General features: G+C 38.8%; 1 protein-coding gene across 5 annotated transcripts in view; it reads right to left on the reverse strand.

Annotated features, from left to right (window-relative positions):
* Window positions 1-755: 755 nt before the first annotated feature.
* The window catches only part of ATAD2 (ATPase family AAA domain containing 2), a 39,314-nt gene continuing 14,283 nt past the window's right edge, over window positions 756-25,786 (reverse strand). For all 5 annotated transcript variants that reach the window (XM_075023905.1, XM_075023907.1, XM_075023908.1 and 2 more), the window contains 20 exons: window positions 25,316-25,435; window positions 24,293-24,401; window positions 23,954-24,069; window positions 22,472-22,646; window positions 21,743-21,831; window positions 21,236-21,395; window positions 19,710-19,800; window positions 18,967-19,281; window positions 17,602-17,728; window positions 16,032-16,215; window positions 14,299-14,484; window positions 12,895-13,024; window positions 12,548-12,744; window positions 11,154-11,313; window positions 10,675-10,797; window positions 10,440-10,589; window positions 7,042-7,446; window positions 6,239-6,363; window positions 3,739-3,867; window positions 756-2,244 (listed from right to left, as the gene is read on the reverse strand). In XM_075023905.1, coding sequence (XP_074880006.1) covers window positions 2,203-2,244; window positions 3,739-3,867; window positions 6,239-6,363; window positions 7,042-7,446; window positions 10,440-10,589; window positions 10,675-10,797; window positions 11,154-11,313; window positions 12,548-12,744; window positions 12,895-13,024; window positions 14,299-14,484; window positions 16,032-16,215; window positions 17,602-17,728; window positions 18,967-19,281; window positions 19,710-19,800; window positions 21,236-21,395; window positions 21,743-21,831; window positions 22,472-22,646; window positions 23,954-24,069; window positions 24,293-24,401; window positions 25,316-25,435 — 3,133 coding nt within the window. In that variant the 3' untranslated portion in view covers window positions 756-2,202. The remainder of the gene's footprint in view (window positions 2,245-3,738; window positions 3,868-6,238; window positions 6,364-7,041; window positions 7,447-10,439; window positions 10,590-10,674; window positions 10,798-11,153; window positions 11,314-12,547; window positions 12,745-12,894; window positions 13,025-14,298; window positions 14,485-16,031; window positions 16,216-17,601; window positions 17,729-18,966; window positions 19,282-19,709; window positions 19,801-21,235; window positions 21,396-21,742; window positions 21,832-22,471; window positions 22,647-23,953; window positions 24,070-24,292; window positions 24,402-25,315; window positions 25,436-25,786) is intronic.

Raw genomic sequence — 25,786 nt, forward strand, 5'->3', positions numbered from 1 at the left:
GGCGCCCACAGCCCGCTCCTTCGCCGACAAACTTCGGCTCGGCGCTGGACCCTCCCGCCACCCACCCAGACGGGTTTTACGGACAGCGTCGTCTCGCACCCCGCGAAGGCTTCTTCTGCAGCGGCAGCCCCGAGTTTCCCTCAGGCGCCCAGAGCTGTCGCCGAGAGAGGACGTTGCCGCAGGGTCCAGAGCCCCAAACCAGGGGCGAGTGAGCACAGAAGTAACGGCTCTGAAGGGAAAAAAACCCCACAACACCACCTCCGCCCCCACTTCTTTTTTCGTTTAGTTACAGAACTCGGAGAAAGGGGGCTTCTTCCTTCGGTACATACGTAGGTATTTTAGTCAATATTTAGTTTTAACTCCTGCTCCACACTCCTCAGAAATGCTGCATTTCTACATACTATCACTGTTTTCCATTTTGGTTCAGACAATAAATTACTGTTTTCCTGAGAAAGAAAAAGTGTGGCTTGTGGGAACAGTTAGGAGTTAACCGTTGGTCATGGAAAACCACGATTTACACAATTATAATTAAACAAAAATTGCATAGGTACAGTATCCTGTCGAGACTAGTGACAGGAGGGAGTTTGATCAAAGCTTTGAAGAGCAAACATTTTGATCCCAGGAATGTTTCTGGCTCCTCATTTCCACCCTGTCACTCCAGTTTTTCAAACAGTCATCTTGGGGAACGCAATCAGCAAACGGCCCCCACAGCCCCATCAAAAAGCAGTGACAACAGCCAAGGTGGAGATCAAGTTAAGGAAAAATGACATTAATTCCTTTATTACATTTCCAATGTAATACATTACATTAAAACATAAATCTTCAATATAGTTTTTCTTCCTCCTGTGCTTGCCTTTGCCGTATAACCAATACACCAAGAGTGGGGTAAGCTGCTCACATACAGTTCTTACTTTACAGTCTTAAGACTCATGCTGGTTTTTAAGTGTAAGGTTGTTATCTGTGATTAAAATAGAGCAGACACCCCCCCCCCCCAGGCAATTCATTTTTTATTAATACCCATCCAAACAATACAGATAGAAGAAAAAAATTCTGCATAGTACACAAGTGTTTGGACAAACACACGAGAAAGAAACAAGAAAACCTAAAACATGGCTAAGAAACAAAAACACACACAGAGGGATTGCACAGTTAGGCATTCAGTATCACCAGATGTTGTGTATGCAAGGTGACATAACAGCAACGTATTGTGCCACGTATTTTATCGCAACTGATATAAAAATTTATTCTCATAAAATTAAACTTTGCCTATCTTACTATCAATTTAAAAAAAAATAACTCTGTCAATTTGAGAGAAATTTTCTCTGCTGGTTTGAAGAGCCATACGTCTTCAAAATGGGGTATTGCTTTCCTTTTACTTAAATATGTTTTTGACCAACAATATATTCACTTTTATGTAATAAACAGATATAATTCTCTACAGGTAGCTAGAAAACTATTTACAATTTAATTCAGCTACAAGCCACCTAACTTGCAACTAACAGTTTAGGTTAAAATGCTATTCTCCAGTATCAAGAAGATTGTCATTATTACAAGCAAGATTAAATTTTACCTTAGAAAGTTACAGTTGTAAATCTTAATTTGTTTCAAGTTAGGTTTTTTGACAGGCAAAAATATGCCATAGCAGAAGTTCTTATGTTTGTGGAACAAGTGTTTCTCCCACATGCTTTCTTCAGGTTGTTAATTCTATGAAAACCACTTGAGGTCCTTTAAAAAACATTACCTCTGAACTGCATTAAGAGGTTTCTAAAGTGTTTACTTGTCATATACCAAAATGAGATTTGTTTTAAAACCTTTATGTAATATACAATGGACTATACAGCACCACAGACTACTTCAGAAAAATGTATTCCCACAAGCTGGAAAACAATGATAAAAGTTTAAAAGAAAATGATCAAAAACTTGACAAAGAGAGGTACTGAAATTATCTGGGAGATGTTCAGATCTGCAGTGTTCCAAAGGCAATGACAGCAGTATGTCACATAAAAATATATATAGAGAGGACAAAAATATCAAAGCAGTTAAAGGACCTTATTTTAGCTTTAAGATATTTTAGAACATATTTGTTTAATATATGTATAAATAAACATGTAGAAGTAAACTCTATTGAACTATGCTCAAAAAACAACATGCAACAAAAAGACAACATAACAGAGTAGAAGTCAAGTATGCTGAAATCAAGTTTCACAGAATATAACTGAAGGTTGCAATTTCATTCTTCATTTCCTAATAAGAAAAAAAAGACAAACTAGCAGTCAGCATGAATGAAAGTTTAAGAACCCTGTTTATATCTTCATAAAAAGAATAAAGAATCTGTACACACATACAATTGTTAGTAGTATTTAGCAAATATATGTGCTACCACTGTCACAAAGTCTTTCTGTACCCACCAGCTTCAAACACATATTTATGCATTCAAAACAGAGTAGGCTAGAGGGACTGTATGGATCTGTATCAAGAGACTATGGATCTGTACCAACAGTGGTTTCAACAGTTAGAAAGAGGAGACAGTTCCTGAAAAGCCACAACTAAAAGCTGGAAATGTTATTTTCTGCTATGGGAGTAACTACTGTTAAAATGTATCTCTTCATGAAGTAGAGCTAGCTCCTGACCAGCTTGCAAAGTCAATCTGAATAGGAGATATTTTTTCGTTAAAGGTAGAAGTAGAAAACAAAAAAATCAAGTCCCTTTTAATTTAAGCATTAAAAGTTAAGTCACAAAAGCTCACAAGCTCCAAGATAACATAAATAAATCCCTTCTCATGCTGAAACACGTCATTATACTGGATGAGAGAAGGGCCCATTTTTCAGGAATGGCCTCCCTGAATCCAAATAATCCTCACTGTTGCACAACCAGAACGGAGTGTCTGTTCTAACTCTTTATCAGATGTGGAAGAAGAGATCGAGATGACCAGGGCCAAAGAGAAAAGGCTTCCTCTTTTTTTAAGGCAGACTGGGAGGCATAAATAATTTTTTTTTATTCTCAGGCACAAGCAACTCAAAGACAACTGGATTCAAGGATCTTGAATCTGAAGACTGAATATCCAACCTAGCTAAATTGACTCAATACTGGGAATGCCTGACTGGGACCATGGGTGCCTCTGGAAGATTTCTGCTGAGTTCTGACAGCTGAGAAATCCTCTTACAGGAAGAGATCAGAATTTGACTCATTAGCATTAAACCAGCATAGGCAGAAATGTCCCCTTAAGTCAAATTAAAAAAGATGCTTGAGCCATGCTAGTTAGAAAGAGATAATGGTGAGACTAGAGAAAAATTTGAAACTCTTGTTATGTTTCATACTTAATTTCTTTTCAAGAACAGAATGACTACTATACGAAGTATTAAAACGTCCAACTGCCTGTAAGGGGAGAAAGAGGAAATGACTGAGAAAAGCACCCTCCTTTCATGGACCCCCACCCCTAGAAAGGTTCTGGAGAAGGACTGTTGACAGATTGAGGTTAACTACTTGGAGAGGGCTGGGGGGGGGGTGGACCCATTGTTTTCAAGTTCAAGCCTCTTCCTGCTGAAACTGCCAACAATTATGCCAAATACAACAACGGTTTTGCAATATGGATAAATGTCTTCCAGACTGAAATGAAAAAGTCTCATAACACAGGCAACTAAGCAGTAAAGAGTCATGCTAAATGAGAGCACACATACATATGCATAGCACACACATGCATACCAGTGATAGAAAGTGCTACTAGACAAAAAAATTTACCTGCACTAATTCAGTTTTGTCGGCATCTTCCCGATGTTGGTAAATGCACTGACTAAGAAGGGCATATAGTTTTTCCAGGTGAAATACACTTAAGTTCTTAGTTAGCGCAGTGACTAATTGCAACAGTTGCTGAAGAAAAAAATAGAAAAGTACAAGTTTAGAATAACGCAAGATCCTTTGCATAGGCTCTTTATGTTTTCAGAAGCTAAACAGTAACAATACAACACAAGTGACATCCTACTTATATAGTTAAATAAAATGTAAGTGACACTTCAGAGAACAGATTAAATATCTCACAAGATTTAACTGGAGAAAATGAGTTAGTTTTTCATACTTCAGAGAAAAGGAAGGCTTAAATTTCAGACAATATTTTATTACTAATCAATCTATCACAACGATCATAACTGCGAATCAACTGCTTCCAGAACAGCAGGGAATGACACAATCCACTTTGTTGTAAAGTGGCTGCCACAGCAAAGCCACTGTTGCATTTCATTACAGGAAGCTGTTGCTGCATCACAGGGCACCGTAAAATGGATCTTTGGAAGCCAGGCTACAGGTCTTCTACATACAGCTGTGCCAGCTGCAAACGGAAGCATCTTTAGGTGCTCACTGTTACCCGTTAGCTGAATGTGCACCGTGCCTACAACTCAGCTGGCAGAACACACTGCTCAAGTGTCTGAACCAGATCAGGAAGCAAAGTTAGATCAGTTAGCTCCTACCTTTAAACTGAAGAGTGGATAAACTAGCAGAGTGACTCTGCCTGTAGCAGATTACCAAACTCTCACACAGTCATTTCTGTTACCAAAGATGTGAATGTGATCATCTCTGGAAAAGCAACAGTGACAGCACATTCTTCCACTGCTGCAGCCGTTCAGTATCTGTGTGTTGTGTGAGGCTGTGAAGATGTAGCTGAAGAGGCAGCCATACCGAATGAAAATATTACTGCCTCACAACTGCCCGTCATCAAAATCCACCTCCCTCAGATCAGCTAACAGAAAATTTGAGTATTCCCCTCAACTTCATTCTATATAATAGGCAGATAAGACGCACAAAAACTAGGCAGCGTGCTTTCAGCTGCTGCAAACAGAAAAGGTAGGATGTGACAGAGGTGTATGGTCAACATCCTGCGTGAAACTATTTCTAATCGCTGCCACATAGGTGACTGCATGCTCTTCTGTATGTTCATAAAGTTCTACGCATATTACCAAGCAAATAAACAAACAAAGAAAAAAACCCCAAACAAAACCAAGCAGCTACATTTTGGAGGTTCGCCTGGCTTATTCACTGCAGGTGAGTTCCAAAGAGGCTCTCTGGTACGAGCAGCTAGTTCCAGTGGCACCCATGTTAGCAAAACAAGTTTTCTAAGAGACACGTTTCATGACCATGGCTCTCCTCATATATATGTTTCAGCTTATATAAAGGCTCTACTGTACCACTTCTCCAGTAGGCAGTAACTTTGGAGCACATGCTATTAGCACCCTGACTCTATGAAAAACCTACATGGCTTCTCTACATACACAGGCAGACATGAACAACAAAACCCCCTGAAATCTGCTTCTTTAGGAAGCCAGCTTTAAAAAGTTAGTTTCACCTCTACAAATTAGGTCACAGCTTAAAAACGTGACAGAAATTCTGTTAACAAGCCCCTTCACCAAAGGGGATCCCTATCTGGTCACATTCTCCCCACACAGGGGAAACATCCATGTAATACTCCCTTTCTCATCATGGCGGGTAAACATCAGCCCTCATCTGCATTGGCCAACTTCCGGGACTCCAACCTAGCAATTTTCCTAATTTTCCTCACTGCAATATTCCCTGAAGATCAGGTCCTTGTTCTACCCTCTCCAATGAATGCAAAAGAACCTCTTTCACTCGCTGCAGCTAGGCCCATTTCTAACCCTTTCCTCAACGGTAGCCTAGGATAGCAACTTCTCTCCTACAAGGGACTGGAAAACCCTTATAACACTGTAACTGTATGAATGCAGAATTCTAACATTGGATTTTGAAAGAATTTCAGAAAAGTAGGTATTAGTATTTTATGCATGATGAGCTTTATGTCAACCTGCTAACTTCAGGTTTAAAGTCATCACTGTTAGAAATAAAGGTCCTTTTCAGGTTCCTAATAAATGAAAACATGCAAAAAGCAAATCAAAACAAACCCCCAAATCCATCATAAAAACTGTTAAGATATTAATAACCAACAGTACTAGCAGGCTGTCAATGGGCTATTTTAAAATTCAACAAGCCCTTTTAAATTAAAAATTAGGAAGAGAACACAGTCTCCTAAAGTTTAGTTCACCAAAAGCAAGAAGAGTCTACACCAGGTGTGGAAACATAGCAGTCATAGTCCATTACAAGCTGAATTATTTCACAAGCTATATATCCTTCCCATAAATTGTTTTAATTGGCATTGGTTAACAACTGACTTAATTTACAACTGCACACGTAGCAAGAAAACATCCTACTTCAGAGTTAACAAAACTGAAATTAGACTTACTTTCAGCTCATAGAAATCCACAATCAGTGCCTGTGGAAGAATTTCCGCTGCTTTCTCAACACATATCTCCTGTTTCTCTTCTAACCAAGAATATCTCGCATCAGTCATACAGCGTGCCCATGAATCTGGAATGACACAAATTTCTTAAGTCAGGATTTCTGTTTATCTCAAATACAGTATCAGTGAAGTATCCCGTACCTGAAATACAGTCTCTCTCTGCAATGACAGAAACAGAACTGTTACAATTTTTTCACTGAGAAATGTTTGACTTTTACTTTCTTGCTGGCAAAAGTCACTGCTCCCTAAAAATTAGAAACTCAAGACAAAAAAAAGCGCTAGAGGAAAAGGCAGGGAAAACCAGGAAAAATATATTGTCACGTTGTCATTACGACATTGCACAGTAAAACACCAGAGTAATTTAGATTAGGAAACACATCTTACATTGCAAACAATAAGTCTTCTATTCCACATGTGACTCTGGGTCCACGCTGCTTGAAGCACAGCTTTTTAACTCACACTGCTCATTATTGGGAAGATACTCGCACAATAAAAGTCAATGACTGTTTTTCAGTTAGGTACCATTTCAAAAACAAACCAGAATCAAAAAACCAGCAGCTGCAGAAAAACATGAGTTTGGCTACCATAACTACAGGGGCAGCATCATTATGCACGCTGTGTGCTGATTTTAGAGAGATACACCAGAACTAACAGAACAGAATTAAAGAAGGGTAAAACCTAATAAATAGTGTAATCCCCCTCTGGAAGAAAAAGAAGCTACATGACCTGTTTGACCTTTCACTTACCATTTGAATCTCCATCTTCAGAACTTTCTAGCATTTGGCAATCCAACATGTCACTTTCCTTTCTGAGGTCTGAATGTTCAGGAAGCATGACACTCTTCTTTCCAGAAGCAGATTTAGCCACAAGGATAACTCTCCCTCTTTCATTTTCTGTCCCAGATTTATTTTCATTCCCATTTTTCTGTCGTTCTTGAAGTATGTTTTCATTTTCTTCCATAAGAGAATCCTGTGAGGGCTCAACTTCAGTGTGATCCATGTTGGTAACATGTTTTTCTTGAGACCCTTCATCACTCTCTACTTCATTTTGGTCTTCTGGAACTTTATTCTCTTTATTGAACTGAAAATTCCTCCTCTTTGTTGTGGTACTTGAAGACCCTTTGTTCTTTTTGCGTTTTCTTTTTGACATATCTACAAAGAGATATCAGAAAAAATAATCCGAAACATTACCAAAACAGTTCTTCATTCAAAATCCAGCATCCTCATCTTGCTTGACTTAAAGGAAAATGATCAAAGCAGCTCACTGTCTCTCTACATATGTCTAGAAGGGAGCTGCAAGTTAATGAGGTCAATTTGCTATTAGATTTTAAAAAGCCAGCTACAGAATTTCATTCACAAAACCATCAGTTTTGAGATTTTATGAGCAGAAAATTCTTACTTTAGATAGCAAGTATTACTGCAAAGCAAGGTTATTAGGTGAAGTTGCTTACTGTCTTATTACATGAACTAATATAGATGAACAATAGAAAAGCATTTGGAGATGAGCCCTTCTTCAAATCTGTTATAAAGCTGTAAACTTCAATAGCTAAACACATGTTGGGCAGAGTTAAAGAGACAATTTTAAGCGAATATTTGTTGGAGAAAAAACTGTCCATAAAGACTTACACCTCATATGCTTTCTGATTCAGTTAACCTTGTTTAAAACAAACTTAGCATTTTTGCCTTCCAGAAAACCCCAACATTCTTTGTATTCACGGAGTACTACACAAAGCATAAGGGTAAAGTCACTGGCACATCAAAGGGAAACGTCACACCACATCATACATTTTAACTGAACGAGACCTAAGTCCCTTTGTTCCTTCATGTCCTTTTCACAGGAAAAGTGAGGAAATAATGATTTTTCCTTTACATATCTGTTATTATTGCTCCCTTATTTTCTTCCCCTTTCTCCCTTTAATTGGAAATCACAGTAAGAGGTGTGTATTGGGTTTGTGTGGCGGGGTTTTGGTAATGGGTGAGGGACTACAGGGGTGGCTCCTGTGAGAAGCTGCTAGAAGCTTCCCTGGCTCCAAGACAGACCTGCCTCTGGCCAAGGCCGAGCCCATTAGTGACGGTGGTAGCGCCTCTGGGAGAACAGATTTAAGAAGGGGAACCTGGAGCAGGCGAGGAGATTAGAATGTGAGAGGAACACCTATGCAGACCCCCAGGTCAGTGCAGAAGGAGGGGGAGGAGGTGCTCCAGGCACTGGAGCAGAGATTCCCCTGCAGCCTGTGGGGAAGACCCTGGTGAGGCAGGCTGTCCCCCTGCAGCCCACGGAGGTCCACAGTGGAGCAGATCTCCACCTGCAGCCCGGGGAGGACCCCATGCTGGAGCAGGGGGATGCCCCCAAAGATGGCTGTGACTCCATGGGAAAGACCACGCTGGAGTAGCCTGGTCCTGAAGGACTGCAGCCTGTGGGAAGAACCCACGCTGGAGCAGCTCATGAAGAACTGCAGCCCATTGGAAGGACTCATGTTGGAGAAGTTAATGGAGAACTGTCTCCCATGGGAGGGACCCCACGCTGGAGCAGGGGAAGTGAGGAGTCCTCCTCCTGAGGAGGAAGGAGCGGCAGAGACAAGGTGTGATGAACTGACCCTTACCCCAATTCCTTATCCCCCTGCTGTGATGGGTTGACCCTGGCTGGATTCCAGGTGCCCACCAAAGCCACTCTATCATGCCCCGCCTCAGCTGGACAGGGGAGAGAAAATATAACAAAGGGCTCATGGGTCAAGATAAGGACAGGAGAGATCACTCAACCAATTACCGTCATGGGCAAAACAGACTCAGCTTGGGGAAAATTAACTTAATTTCTTGCCAATCAACCAGAGTAGGGTAATGAGAAATAAAACCAAATCTCAAAACACCTTCCCTCCACCCCTCCCTTCTTCCTGGGCACAACTTCACTCCCAGATTCTCTACCTACCCCTGCCAGCGGTGCAGGGGGATGGGGAATGGGATTACAGTCAGTTCATCAGACATTGTCTCTGCCCCTTCATCCTCCTCAGGGGCAGGACTCATCACACTCTTCCCCTGCTCCAGCATGGCATCCCTCCCACAGGAGACAGTCCTCCACGAACTTCTCCAATGTGGGTCCCTCCCACAGACTGCAGGGGAATCTCTGCTCCGGCGCCTGGAGCACCTCCTCCCCCTCCTTCTGCACTGACCTTGGTGCCTGCAGGGTTGTTTCTCTTACATGTTCTCATCCCCCTCTCTGGCTGCAGTTTCTGCACCCACTGCAACTGGGTTTTTTCCCTTCTTAAATCTGTTCTCCCAGAGGCGCTACCACCGTCACTGATGGACTTGGCCTTGGCCAGCAGCAGGTCTGTCTTGGAGCCGGCTGGAATTGGCTATGTCAGACATAGGGGAAGCTTCTAGCAGCTTCTCACAGAAGCCACCACTGTAGCCCCCTGCTACCAAAACCTTGCCACACAAACCCAATACACCTGTGCCGCTAAAAGGAGAAGGCAGAGAAAACTGAGAGTGGAGTTGAACCCGGGAAGAAGTGAGGGGCGGGGCAAAGGTGGTTTTAAGATTTGGAGTTTACTTCTCCTTATCCTTGTTTCGATTTGATTGGTAGTAAATTAAATTGATTCCCCCCTCCCCCAAGCCAAGTCTGTTTTGTCCATGACCGTAAGTGGTGCATGATCCCTCCCTGTCCTTGTCTCGATCCACAAGCTTTTCTTTGTATTTTCTCCCACCCATCCCACCGGGGGGAAGGAGTGAGTGAGTGGCTGCGTGGTGTCTTGTTGCTGGCTGGGCTTAACCCACGACAAGGTGATGTGGATTTTAGCATCTGAAGGCAGGGAAGGGAAAAATACTGTTTCACATAACTAAAAACTAGTTTTAGAAACTGCCATATACAACATTTTTGACTTCAAGAGGGAGCAATTTAGGAGCCTTTAAATGTCAGTTGGGCCATCAAGGCCAGTGTCTTACAATGTAAACCAACCACTGTACTTGAGCTTCATAACCATAGTGAATGGAGGACCTCTGGATAGATCTCACATTTTGAAGCAAATTAAAAAAATGTAATGCCTCTGGCATGAGAATGAGGCATCACAGAAACCCGTTATGTCACAAGAACAGAGAAGGTATCATTGACTTTAGCATCTTCTCTAAGAAAGTCTGAATAAAATGCAACTTGCCGTTAGAGCGGGGTGTGCTGGAATCCACAGGTTCTGCTGGCATCTTCATTTTTTCATTACACTTTGGGTCTGTTTTCTTACACCCAGGAACAGAGTTCTGCTTTGGCATTACATGGTAGGAAGATGGAGCATGCTTTGAAGAGCCACAACCTTGCAATAAAGAACAGAGAGCAAAGAATTGTGTCTTGCATTGTTCATTGACAAGTCTTAAAATCCTTAGCGTGAAAACACATACCTCTTTTCTTACGAGATTCTTTAATTTCTTCGCAGCGTTGCTCAAAATCTTCATCCAATCCTTCCTTCACTATGCTATATGCAGTATCTCTCAAAGTACAAGCTCTGTGCCTAATGAGACGACCTGAAATTTTATAGTCAAAACTGAGTATTTTCTACCAGCCAATGAAATATTTTATTTTGATTACTTAGAAAGATTCTGCTCTTTTCAGAGGTAGGTTCTGAAAGGTTATCTCAGTGTATATTTTCAGCATAACAACATAAAAGTTAATTATTAAAGCAAAAGTACTAGTTACTGATCAACACTTCTATTGCAATTTCATGCCCAAGTAGTTTAAGCTACAACATTCACAGCTTGGCAAGAAATACTCTCTGTGGATGTTTAAAACGATCTAATCCCAAGTCTACTGTCCACAGACAACATTAATCAATTATTACATTTTAAATTTTTCCAAATTAGGGATAAAAACATATCCTCACCTCCAGGATCTTTAGCTGAGTTGTACTCTAAAGCATTGGTACAGATTAGATTGATGTCTTGCAGAAAATCTCTTGCAGTTAGGTACTGGTGCAAGTCAATCTTGGTGACAACTGTCGAAAGCTCCATGGGGCGTTTAACAACTGTCTCATAATCGGGTACCTACAAACGAAATGTATGTGCTCAGAGATTTAGCACAGTATCTACCAAAATTAATTATTTTAATAAAGTCAAAAGGACTTCTTAAAAACTCCAAATATTTATGACACATCCAAAGATGCAAAAATTAACCAGTTAGTTTCTTCAAAATAGAAGGACTATTTCAACTGGCTTTGAGGAGACAGACCAGGAGAGGGAAAAAAAGAAGCAGGGACGTCTGAAGCATCTGTGGGGCACAGAAGGGAACAGACACCCAGAGTGGGATTCATTTCACTTGCTTCAGAACATCACAGCAAAGAAACCTTTCTGGGTAAAGTCACCGGAGATTCTCTTTGCTGTTGGCAGCAAGAAAAAGGCTGCAGGAATTGCACCTTTAAAATATATGTCCTGGGCATCTACTTTAGAATGAGATAACTGGACCCAGAGGTGCTGATTGCTTTACTCAGACCATAAAAGGAGCCTAATTACTAGATTAGATGAGGACATCTATGTTTGTTTAGATTATTCACATCTCAGAAACTGAAAGTAAAGACAACTCAGTGGATGCTTAGGGGAACAGGACTTTGCTGAAATGCAAAGCTTTACTAAAACCTCAGCTCACTTTGAAGTATATGCCCCTGGCTTAGACTTATTCAATAAATTAAATGAGAAAAAGAGACATAAGAAGTGCATGGGAGGACGAAGAAACCACACAGTCCTTATGGTTGATCTTATACTGAAGAGCCCCAGATGAAGCAGAGAATAGAATCTTTAAATTTATTTAAAAAACTGCTGCTTCTACTCCTGTTCTCACAGAAACTATTGACAGTCAATTAAAGAGCTTTAGGCTTTATTAGAACAGTCCTACAGATACTGTTTATAATTAGTGCTGTAACATGCCTACATATCAAAACCTCTTCATGAGCAAACTGTGTTGGTATTTGGTCTAACTGGCAGTTGGACTAGATGATCATTGTAGGTCCTTTCCAACTGAAATATTCTGAAGTTCCAAAGACATTTTAGAAAGTTTTCAGTGAATACTCAAATTAGACATTTGAGAGCCTTAAGGAGTCAGCAAAAGTAAAAGCAAAACTCACTTCCTGCTTCTTGAAAAATCAGAATAGTATGGTCCCAAAACCAAAGATAAACCTTCCTTTTTAAAAGAGGATAAAGAGCACACAAACACTGAGAAATACACACACAGAGAAATTACGAATACACGCAGATAAAATAGTATTGCAGATCAACACTAATTTACCTCCTCTGGGTCAACAGGCTTTGTAAATGCTCTGAAACGTCTGTCAGCAACAAGTTTATCAGCCACACCCCTTAAGAAAATCCGAAGTTCACGCAACGTATCCTCCTCTTGCTCCTCCAGCCGTCTTATTTCTTCCTCTGTCAGCTGTAGAGGTTTAGGTGGCGGTGCTATAGGCAGTACTTCCAATGGCCGCCGAGCTTAAATTAATCAGAAAATTTTAGTCAATTTATGGTGCTCAAATACAAGCACATGAAAAGGTATTGATTTTCACCAAATTTCCACCAAAGCAAATACTGTATAGCTATTAACTTACAGTTAGCAAAGTTTTATATGTAAAATATCCTCACCTGCTTTGTTTTTTGATGGAGGTTTAGCAACTTGATTTACAACTAAATCCTCAAAAAACATGCTTCTTTCGTCCGTACTAGGCAACTCGACTTTGAAAACTTCATAATCATTAATAAACAATTCGTTTACCTAAAGCATGAGAAGAAAAGATATTTCAGATGTAAGGCCGCACAAAATCATATTCTATTCCAAAAAGATAAGTACCTTTCTAAATTAAACTAAATAATAATCTGGACAAGACAAACTGTGAAAAGTTACCTTCTTGGCCTTAAAAGGCTAGATTTTCATAGGTTAGCATGGCAAATTAAAATACCTTCTCTAAGGAACACCTCTAGAGTTAGAGCTCAATGAAGGGACCATATGACATACTGATGAAGTAAGTGGTGACGCTCACCACCTCCAAGACTGCTTATTTTGTATTTACCCTACTTGCTGTCCTTTAGTTTGAATCTTTATGGGAGCTATACAGGAGACAGGCAGGATTCAGCAGACAATGGACGACTTTTTGGTAAGGTGGTGGTTTTGGTTTTGTGTTTTTTTTTTTTTAAGTAAGTGAGGTGTCTGAAGTTGCATACTTTCAAGTTTTCCTCCATTTTTCAATCTCTACTACCAAAAAGTATAGAAGGAATTTCAATATTTATTTCAGACAGAATTTACTAACAGCATAAAAACTTCTGTAGAAAGTTAAGCCCTTTCAAAGCATTTGATAATAAACACGTCTAGGTAAGCCTTTCCCCTCCCCCTCAGTAATTGAGACAAAATAATCAGAGCAGCATATTCACATTTTGAACACCATCCTTTAATGCACACTCTCAGATGTCTAGAAAGCTAAGCATGTACTCCTATTGAATTTTGTTAAGGAATGCAAATAAAAATTTATTTCCAAGTTACTTAAACAGAAGTTGGAACTTAGCTTTCTAATTTGTAAAGCTTCCACCTATATGAAGAAAGAAATTGACATTTTTATTAACGAATTTACATTTGAAATTACATTCCATCATTAACAGCATGACCACTGGACTTTTTCAGTAAAACTATCTTTCACTTTCTAGTAAAAATATCTTTTTCCCATTTACATTTCAAGCACAAGTAAGTACATACCTTACCATCTTGAAGTCACTGGAATTATTGTCTGAAGTAAATTTATACATATGTCTAATAAACATGAGTGTGTGAGAAGAGAGAAAAAGTTGTGTCAATGTCAATCTCTTTACTCAGAAAACACTTTAGTCAAGTGCTTTCAGCATTGTTTTGTCTAAACAAATTTTAAGAGACCTGGTTAGGTTGCCTGAGTAATAGCAGTATGAATTTGCTTAAGAGTGCACAGTACTCCACTGCTTAAAGGATTTATAAATTAAGAAGAAATTGAATAAAAAAGTAAAAAAAAGTATCAACAGAAATACCTCTTTCGGGAGATCTGCGTGATGCACATCAGAGGTTGCAAGCAGCAAAACCGGAGCAAATGCTGGAATGTTTTGCAGTAGCATTGTAAAAGTAGCTTTCAATGTAGTTCCAACAGCCTCCCACCACAAATGGATATGTGGGATATAAATTATACTTGGTGCTGTTCTTTGAGCTTCTCTCATCAACTGGTAAAATGAAAGCTTGGATAAGAAAACTAAACCATGCAGAATAGGCTAATAACTAACTACGTATCAGTCAAACTATCTTACAAAATAGGAGTACATGAAGCCAAAATATCAAAACAAACCAACAAAAGAACAACTTCTTAACAGCAAGATAAAATTTTCACTTTGACTCAAATGGAGACATTGCTACATAGACAGAAACAGATCTGAATCTCTGCCTGATTTCAAAACTACTTAGGTGTAAGATAACTCCTAAACAGCCTCACAACTCAGCTGGTGTGTTGGTGTACCTGAAAAAACAAAACTAACCCTTCAGCAAGATGTATTAGTCTGGGTAAATTGCTACATGACTGCAACTACACCATTTTCAATTCAGAGCGGGCACATATCCAAGTCAGTCTGAAGCACAGTCTGAACAAACAAAGACCTACGTGAAAAGATGAGGGCTGACATTGTAAAAGAAGTCTGGTTACAATTCATAATTTCAAGTACATTTTATAAGAAGTGACCAGTCTTTAGCCCGCCTGAGTAGCTAAATCACTCACAGCCTCTCATTACCAAATGATCCATCAGACCAAATTACGTGCTTTGGAAGATCACACACCACTGCCTACAGATGGTACCTCAGTCACAGAAGACAACATGCATCTAGCACATGAGGGAAGTGGCAGCAGTTCTTTCACATGACAAATTTCTCTGTGCACCCCTTCAGATTATCAATATTTAGGGAGTTCCTGCCACAAGATGGGAAGCGCATGTGCTATATCCAGGCAATGACTAGATGTGGTAGTTACATGACCGCAGATGCAAGCATCGCGTAACAAAAAAGGATTTGATACTCTTACATGACAAATGAGTATCCAATCATGTAATGTGTCTGTCCTTACTTGTACAGCTCTCAAGTGCTGCTACTAAAGGTCAAAATATTTTAATACAGTGATGCCAAACAACGAAATGGATTTCCTGCCTATAAGTAACAAGGAAAACAGCTTATACTTAATTTTCCTAGTTAGGAAAAACACACCAGTGTACAAATATAAGCGTTCCATGAATTTTAACGCTTTTACTGTATATACTGCAGCAGTACAAGCTGTATATGTATATGTAAAAAGAAACACTTCTTTTCCCCAAAACCTTGATTGCCTTGCAAATATAATAAAAAAGAAGGCTACAAAAAAGGCATGACGCAGTCAGGCTGATGCAAAGCCATCTACTGTGAGCACAAATTCTTAAGAAGCAATGAAAAAAACCTCCTGGATCCCACCAAGACCAGCAGGATTTCTTGCCATAAAGAAGAGTTCATTAGCAGCACCTCCCATCTTACTGAGCTGCTAGCAACATCTTCACTGCTTAATTTGGAATGGAAAATATGGCCTTGTATAACATCCTTATTCAGTATCACTCGATCTAGAAAAGTGGATTTTCAGACAGAAGTAAACATAAGAGCACATTCAAACCAGGCCACCTCCATTAACAATGAATTTTGCTTACTTTACTAGTTTATATACAGTTCATGAATCCTATGAGATTAAAGAGAAAAAAGACACCTGTGCACATGTTTCTTCTGGTGACGTGGCGCTAACAAACAAAACGGAGAGGTCTAGTGTATAAACTGGAAACTTTTCCAGGGCATGTATTACTGCAGGTGCCAAATGAGAGGTTTGCCCGCATCCTGGCTCTCCAACTAGTAAGAACCGTGGCCTGCAAGATGTTGGCTGGTTATAAGCATTTCTAGAACAATAAGAAGAAAACAAGTTTAAAAATGTTAAGTGATGAATAGACACACAGATGTTAAAGGGTTTTTTTCTATACACTTTTTTTTTTTTTAAATTGGTAAATACTCTCCATATTCCAGCAAATAATAAGCTGGTCTGTGATCAGGAAGACTATCAAAGCCCATTGTCTTACAAACTTGTACCATACCTCCTCTAAGAAATCCTGCCAATCCCCAGCATGTCTGCTATTCGTTTGGCTGGGTTAAGTAAGAGCTCTTAAATCCCACGGGGGACTGTCCAGCTAAATACACAACAACTGGTCAGTAACCTGATATGGGGGAGAATAGCAACTCTCTCAGCACACACCAGTCTGGATCTCTTCACCACCCTCACCAATTTTCAGTAGGTCTTAAGTTTAAGTAACGGTGAGATCTCTACATCTATCAAGTTTAGCTGAAATTTGGCCACAGTTACTGAAGATGGTGGGAAGCAAGGAGCAGAACAATAATTCTAGAGGAAAAATATTGTAGGCACTGAAACACATTACCTGTTATCTGAAGAATTACACAATTGGATTGGTTAAATTACGGCAGTACACTAAATATGTATATTTATATTTATTTTATTCAGGCATTCTAATTGTTTCACTTTGAACTGTGTATTAATTTCCTAATAATCTTGCTTTACTAGCATAAAACATATTTGTCAATAGCATTTGTTTTTTCCACCACAACACTGTTGTATCTTTACTGGGTGAAGTCAAAGATCCTAGAGACCTAACCAACCACAGCAGGTCGGAAGATTTTCTGGACAGCACAGCAATAGAAATTGAGAAAAATAACTGACGTAACAGTGACAACAATAATGTGTTTTTCAACTGTTGGCTTATACGACTTCCACATTAAAATGTCAAAAGATTAACATGAACTTAGTAGGTTAAAGGTACAAAATGCAGACATTGTTTAAGTTTTTCTCACAGTGTTTTAACACACCATTTCTCAATTTTGTAGCTGCTACATAATTCACTACTGGTTTAACACTCTTGGAAGGTAGAAGGGCATAAGATGGCTACACAAATCCATAGCATTTTTTTAGCTAAAAGGACAGACAGTACATTTCTTCAGTCTTGAGTCTGTCAAGGAATACCATGGATTAAATCACACGTTCTAATAGTCTGTGGACCACTTTGACTTAGGAAAAGAGGGCTGTGCCATTCAGTTTGATGGGTTATGGCAGTGTACTCTCTTAGAACATTAATACTCAGCCGGATCTTCACACTTACTTCTTGCAAATACTGATCACCCCCCCCACACACACTTCACTGTCTACCACCCCTCATGCCAAAACTGTTTACAGACCCAGCCATCTTAAAAATGTAAACATAAAGGGGACAAACATTTACCTGCTAAAATCGAGGAATTTTTTCTTTTGTCTACCAGGCATTTTATCCATTGGCTTGTCTTCAAAGATTGATAGTGATTCCTCATCACTGTCAATTACATCATTTCTTAAAATATCATTTAAACTGTCTGAAAGACAAGAGAGATTTGTTAACTTTCCTGAATAGTCTGTATCTCGCTCTTGCATTAATACAGTTTCTAAATCAGTGCTGGAAACCCCTTATCTTGTATTTCTTCATTTGAGGGCACACGCTGAATGCTATTTTCTGAAGAGTTCATCCTACCACAGACCTAAGGAGATTGCACAAGTCTCTACAAAGCTGTCTTAAGTCCCATGATTTGCATAAGGCATATCTCTCCATTGGTGAAAACTTGGGAGTTTTTTTTCCTTGGAATAAAGATGATTAGGAACAACTTCTGTAGTACGCAGATGCCTGAAAAACCCAGCAAGGCCATAGACTTCCATTTGTCTAGGACTAGTGAGAGTCAGAACATACAGACCAACACATCTTCTAAATAAGGCTCCTCAAAGATCACCAAAGGAGGAGATAATGGAAGGCAGACAACAGAGAGGGGATGCAATTACCAGTCTCCTAGCTTCTCTGCTTTTATTTTGTTGGTGGATTTCTGCCTCTATTTTACCAATGCAAATTCATCTCCCAGCTCTAGTCAGTGTAATACTAGTAGGATATTCTCAAGGGATTACCATAATAACTAACCACAGATCTCCATTAATCAGGAGTGGAGTGAGTTTATCAACTTATTTGCTCTCACCAACTGACAGACTAAAGCTGATCAAGGCTGATGCAGTCAGGAAGGTAAGCTCACATATGCTATGCAAGCCAAGCCCCCAGGTATACACTACAAAAACATTCTGATCTCATGTGCAAGTGTACGGTGTGATGCACAAACATTTAAATTAAGAGACTATGGTTAAAAATCATGATAGCTAAAACAGTATTTAGCTTAAACCACTTATACTTGTATTGTGGTCCTGACATTCTTCAGATAGGAATTAGAAGCATTCTTGTAAAAATGCCCTTCTCCCCTCATTTAAACATTTATTTTGAAGGAGGTGCCTCATACATTAAACCTTAGATCATCCCTACAAATGATAAATATGTTAGCTACTGCCAGAAACAGGGTGATGCAGTAGAGAATGCATAGTTCTCTACTTCATATTGTGAGTCATTCACAGCTCCCATCCAGCACTTCAGTTTAGAATCCAGAATAAAAACGACGCATGACATTCCTGAAATAAAGGTGTGCACATGCGTATTGTAAAATTCTACTGTCATTACAGCTGAGAGGTTTGTGTATGTTTTTGCTTTGGCAGCATTTTTAAGAAATGGACGTTATCGTTATACCTTGCTGTTGGTCTTTCTTTAGTGCAAACTCTGCATGGGGAAATACTCTCTGCAAGGCTTCTAAAATTCTTGCTAGTGTGTTTTGAAACAGTGGTTTTGAAACAGGTGATAGCGCTTGCCCAGGTGAAGCTACAGCCCTCTGCGAAGCTGGAACAGTCTTCTGCATGGCCGTGACAAAATCCTTTGCTGTTATTTTAATAGAAGCGACATCTAACTGCAGTTTCTGGCTACTTTTGTATATCTGAGGATAGCGGCGGCGCAAAGCACAGAGGGCAGCTTCAGCACATAAGGATTTAATATCAGCACCACAGTATCCTAGTAAACAAAACAAGAATCAAATGTTATGTCAATCTCAGATAAGTCAAGGCCAAGGTTTCCAAAGTGCAACACTGAAAGACTTTGTATGCAGCCAAAAAATAACAGATAAAGAGACTTTAAAGAGTTACTACACTGCAGAGAAGTTTTGTTACGTGGCTCGCAACCTGATATCCTGCGCTTATGAAGCAGCCACCTAATCAAAACTTTGCTCCTGAGGAAGATGCCCAAAACCCATTCAATATTCTGAGAGACAAAAAGAAAATTCTAAGAAAAGAAACATCAAAATTTGTTTGCTCCCAAGGCATGCCAGCTGCCTCACTGCCTCGGTCTGCGGCAAGGCACAAGAGCTTGGGTACTGCCTGGTACAAGCTCAGATTCCTTAGGACTCAATCACATGCAATAACTCATTTTGTTTTCAAACTTACCAACACACTTTTCAGCTAGCTCTTCAAGAAACGTGTCCAATGGTTTAGGGGTCCAGTCTCTTGTGTGAATCTTGAAAATCTCTTTTCTAGCCTGGAAATAAAATGGTTGCATTTTAGTATATACTAAGTTTTCTCTTCAAAAAACCGAAAACACCACAAACCCCCTCACATTAATACAAATACTTTTCTTATCTGCTAAACTTTTCAGTATTTTAAAGTTCACTTAATATGCTCTCTGCTTTTTCAAGCAGGAAATTTAATAATTCTCAATTTGTTACATTAAACTTTTTCTGGAGGCCTGCAGTGAAATAAAAGGCATTTATAGCTTCCGTAAAAAGTAATTCTCCAAAAGTATGAGACCTAATGATCGCGAGGAAAAAATTGTAGTAAAAAACATATCTGCAAATAGACATTTTTCATCAAAGAAAATTTTCTCAAATTTAGCAAAATTTCATGGTGACATTGTCATTAGTTCATCAAATTTGTTCTTCTGCCAGTTCGTTCAAGGAAAACAGTCCTAGCACTACATTTCAAATTGCTACAAAGAAGAACAATAATTATGACTCAAACTACTGTCACTGATCCAGAAAATGTCAAATGTTGCCTGTCTCCATCTCTGATCTTAGCAAGACTTTCATTTAAGTATTTCCTGGTACACATATTAATTATGGCAGATTTCTAGAATTCTGCCACAGTTTCATGGCACTTCCTCTCCTGTTCCTGAAAGCAGGTAAAAACTGGAGACAAATGTTTGTTTAATACACTGTTCAGTGCACTTTTACTAGCCTTCAATCCAATAAGCATTTTATCCTTTTTCCAAAAAGTGCTAATAAAAGAAGTATCAGTGATAGCCAGAGAAAAACCACAAAACCACCTGTGAAGCATACTTCACATCTTTAGCGAACTCCCTATTAATAAGCACCAGTAAGAATGTCAGATCTCAAAATACTTAGAGGTATCTCCCAGGATACCCAGCCTGGGAACAATCCAACACAGGTACATCCACTGTCCATTCATAAACCAAGAACAGAGAGCAAGAGCACTCCAGGGTGAAAGTGCCTAAGTGGATTAAATAAATAAGCAAAAATGAACCGCTTTGGGAATGAAAAATTTTAATTTGCTCTAGCACCAGCCTTGATAATTTTTTGTTAGCAAAAAGGAATTCTTATGTCCATACCAGTTCTTTCATTTTCAAGATGAGATAGCAGTAATTTATAGTCAATTCATACACTCATTCTTTCTTAAACATTTCAGTGACTAGCAGCATCCCATCTTCTTGGCTGGTCACAGTGGAACCAAAACTAATTATAGAACTAACTACTTGTTGAAGTCATCTTACTCATACATATTCAGTACCAGATCTGCCCTCCACAGTACAACACAGTCTCTCCAGATATCCCTCTTTTGTCCAAGTTGTACAATACTGGTTTCGACTTTAACTGCTCCATGATACTGCATTGTTACATGGTTTTGTTATAAAGATGGACTTTGCCACATTAGCATTAAGGTTGAGTTTAAGTTCTGACCTCTTTATTTGGCAAGTTGAAGAGGAACTCTCGATCAAAGCGTCCAGGTCTTCGTAAAGCAGGATCTATGGAATCCAGTCTGTTGGTGGCTCCGATTACCACAATCTCTCCTCTGCTGTCTAAGCCATCCAGAAGTGCCAGAAGTGTTGATACAATAGAGCTAACAGAAAAATACAATTTTCATTCACTGGTTTAGTAAATTTTGTTACGTTCTACATGACCTTCTCCAATAATCACTCAAAAAGGACAAGCTTTTAATTGATGAGATGCTGATTAGTGAAAGACTCATTTTAAGACATAAAAAAATAGATAAGGTAACACAGGCCTTGTGCTGATATCAAGCTTAGTGAATTGTTTTCAATTACTGTTTAAAAATCATCTGAAATTTAGTAGCATTGAATTACTAGTTTTCAGGATAAATGAATGTGTCACATAGAGTTAAATAGGTTGTGGTTGTCTTTTCACAAAGATCAAGCAGCTTCTATGTAGGTACAAAAAATGTACTACCTATGAACTTGGTCTTGTTTACTGGACCGTACAGGAGCAAGACCATCTATCTCATCAAAGAAAATAATTGAAGGTCGCATCTGGTAGGCCTAGAATGAAAACACAGGAATATTGATGTAAGTAAAACAGCACTATTTTAAGGAGAAAATGCATGAAAAACGGTATGGCTGGAAAGTCACTGAAACTAGATTTTTCAGACTAGCATCAGGGATCTCTACTAATTGATCTAATGGAGTAAGTGGCACAAGTAATGGAAGACAGCAGCCTATGTCAACCCACTGAGACTGGGTGACAGGAAACAAATCATAGCAGTAGTTTTTACAGCTATTTGGCAACCACCGAGAACAGAGCCGGGACTTAATTCAATTACAGATTCTGGAAGCAAGCTTCTGTTATGAATTTAAATGACCATGCTTTCAGCCTCCATCAGTTTCCCTCTGATCTAAAGACACCATCTCTGGCCTCTTGAAACCTTTTTTGTGGCTTCTTTTTTTTGAGGAAGGGAGCAGGGGTTTGCTTTGTGAGGTTTTCTCATTTGTTTTATTAATCTTTCACAACACATCTCAACATTCAAGCCCCTAAAAAACCCACTAAAAAAGGAAACACTAACCATCCCATTTCAGTGGAAGGAACTGACAAAACAGAAAAAGGAGCAAGGTCTTAAAAATACTGACCACAGAAAATTACAGTTACAACTCAGACACAACACATGTCACATTTCAGCCTTACCTGATCAAACAGTAAACGAAGCTGTCGTTCAGATTCCCCCACCCATTTACTCAGGCAGTCAGCACCTTTTCTCATAAAAAAGGCTATTCTCCTGTCACCTTGGCTACATTCATTAGCAAGTGCACGAGCAACCAGTGTCTTTCCAGTCCCTGGTGGACCATAGAATAGACAGCCTCTGCAATTAAAAAAAAAAAAGAAAAAAAATCACGTAAGAAAAAAACATCCTGGAAAAGTACCTATTACAACCCCCATCCCTAAAACACACAATTCTTCTCTCCTAAACAAAACACTCCATGTATAAGCAACGGTAACAGCTGAAGTGTGAGAAAAGTCAAAACAGATGAAAATTTTGTGTTCTTACACAATTCCACAAGGCAGCAAATGAAACGAATAAAGAGGATAACGCAGATGTACAAAACCTTGAGAAAAGATCATAGAAGGACACTTCCAAAACTGCCAACAAACTAACAGCGGTGGCTACAGCACAGTGGAGCCAAACGAGAACAAACTTCAGCACAGAATCTGAGACTGAGCTAACTTATAAATCACCAGTTCATTTTTCAATGATGCACTGCATATTCATTCTTGTTTTCACAAAAGGCAAGATTTGATAGTGAAGCATTTCATTCTCCCTTAAAAAGCTTTAAGTTACTGCATTTGGTCTCCCAGACCATCCACTGCTGATGTTAAATGAGGAGGAAGTCTAAAGCTGGGAGGGTATTTTGCACTTCCAGGTAAATACAGCCTTCAACTAGAAAAGCTAATACACTGCTGTTTCAAAAAGAATTTCAATGAATAAAGAAGCAAAACACTGAAAGATTTTCTTTTCATTATTTGTAATACTTTTAAAGTTACTGAAAGCAAAGAATATAAAGTCGTATTTCAATATACCATGACTGAGTTTTGCTGATCAAGAACATATAAAGCTAACAATTAACTCTCTAATAATTTCATTTAATAACACAGAACTAATTTAGCTGTGTTAGACGTGGACAGATTCTTATTTTAGCCCAAGTACAACAAACACTGCAAGGTTCTAGCTGCAAGTCCTATCAATTGTAAAATTGATACATGAGCACCTGGGGGTGGGTGTGGGTGGGAGAGAGTCAGTGGGAGAGACAGCTGGACTTCCAAGCAGCAAATTAAATTTGAATACCAGTAGATAATTCCTTCCTGCTTATAAACCAACCAAGTTGACTTGTACATAAAACTCAAAACAAAAACACCCCAACCCCACCTTTTAAAGGCAAGACACTTTTAAAGTATATTCTCACAACACAATAAATCTTTAAACCTACATATATTCTGAATTCTATCCAAGATTTTGACATTGAAAATTTAAGAAATTGCTTTTTACTACTGCTAAAAACCCCATCAACACTGCTGAAAATTTTGAAGAATGGAAACATATTGATATCTCAGTTGAATATTCTCCTGAAAATAGGTGAATTAGAATTTATAGTTTTAAACAGTGTCTGTTACCTTGGAGGTTGGATTTTGAATCTCTCAAAGACTTCTGGGTAAAGCAGTGGAAAAACAACCATCTCTTTTAAAGCAGAAATGTGGTCAGAAAGACCACCCACACCATCAAATCGTACCTAAAGACAAATTCAACAGAACACATTTTACATGTTAAAGAAAGCTGCAATCTCAGTAAGGTTCCATCAGAAATTATATGTCAGCACAAAGGAAACATTCTGCGCAATTCTCAGATTGCTTGAGAGAAAACTGTAAACCAAGGTAGTTGTAGATGGCACATTATTGAAAGCTTCTATAAACACTGGAAACATCTCACTGACACAATGAACTAAAAATACATACCGAACAATCTCTTTGCATTGGATCAACATCAGCCAGACTTGCTCCAATTTTCATTCGATCCTTGTGAATTCCCTTTAAGTCATCTTTCTGAAAGTTTACTGGAAGACACCTGATTTGAATTAAGGAGAAAGAGAAAGGTAATTTCTAACTTCAGATGCAGATTTTTGCTTTTATAACGATGGCAAGTGAATGCGGAAGACCTTATAAATAAGCATAAACTTCCTAAATAGTTAAATATTCATTCAAATTGTTTTATACTTAATGGCCACAAGTAAATAAAGGAAAATGGTCACTCCAGACATTAAACTGAGTTAATTATTTTAAGAACTCTTAGCACTTACGAATATCCATACCAGTCAACACAGCACATAACATGAATGCAAGTTATTCCATATGTGGAGACCAGGAACTGACCTTGATTTGTGTGATGGAAGAACCCCCCCCCAAAACACACTGGCATCTTTCAAGGATTTTTGCTTCTACATTCAAAAAGTTAGAGCCCAAGGAGATACTTATTTCAGTGTGGATTAACATTATAAAGGCAGCCCACCACTGCTGGTCCTTCCTGAGGACTTTGGGATGTGTGTTCCAGAAGACACACATCTGAAAGACATCGGGCTGAAAATTTATTTGTTAGATTGTTAGTAAAAATAGTGTTTCTAGAGCATTTGTTAAGTAACAAAACCTCTGTCATTTCCTCTATTTATAACATTTTCTGTTATGGTGGTTTGCTTTCTGAATAAACTACTGTAAAGCAGAGCAGCAGTAGAATTTTACATTAAAAGATTACATAAAAGTGTTCCTCCCCGCACTCCTGCCTAGAAATCAAATTGCTTATTAAAAATCAATTCTAAAAATCCAATTTTAGGGAGTCCAGTTACAGTTGTCAGTATCAACAGATATGATTAAATATTGCCACAATTTAGAAAGTCTACAAGATGAAGAGGATAACACTTCATGGTTAGGCAGATGCAAACTCCTCCCAAGTAGATCCTCCCTCCCCTATTCTCCAATTTCATTAACCTTCTTAAATTTCTGTTACGGCTGTGCTTCCTACACCTCTCAAAATTCTCTTCATCATCAGATGAGGATGGTGAGGAAGAAGAGGATGTGGAATCACTGTTGTGGGCTGCCTGCTTCCATCTGCAAACATTTAAACAAACAAGTAAAAAAAATGAAGTACACACTAAGTAATATAAAAATTTAAGTGAATTCTATCTCAGAATTTACCCTGAGATCCAGTAAGTTTCCAGATCATTGTATTCCTTATGAATCTGATTTCAAAGTACATTACATGACTTTCCTTGTGACAGTAAAATGTAATTCTTCTTAGGAAGGTAAAATGTTTAACTATTTTGCAAGAAATTTCATAAACAAATTACTCATTTTGTCCAATCTCTCTCTCTCACACACACACAAATCGAGTTTCACTTAGCATTATGTATCCACTCTGTGAAATATAAACCTTTTTAGCTTATTTAAAAATTTGCTTAA

This window comes from Buteo buteo, chromosome 3 (assembly GCF_964188355.1).
Source record: "Buteo buteo chromosome 3, bButBut1.hap1.1, whole genome shotgun sequence".
In the NCBI taxonomy this organism is placed as follows: domain Eukaryota; kingdom Metazoa; phylum Chordata; class Aves; order Accipitriformes; family Accipitridae; genus Buteo; species Buteo buteo.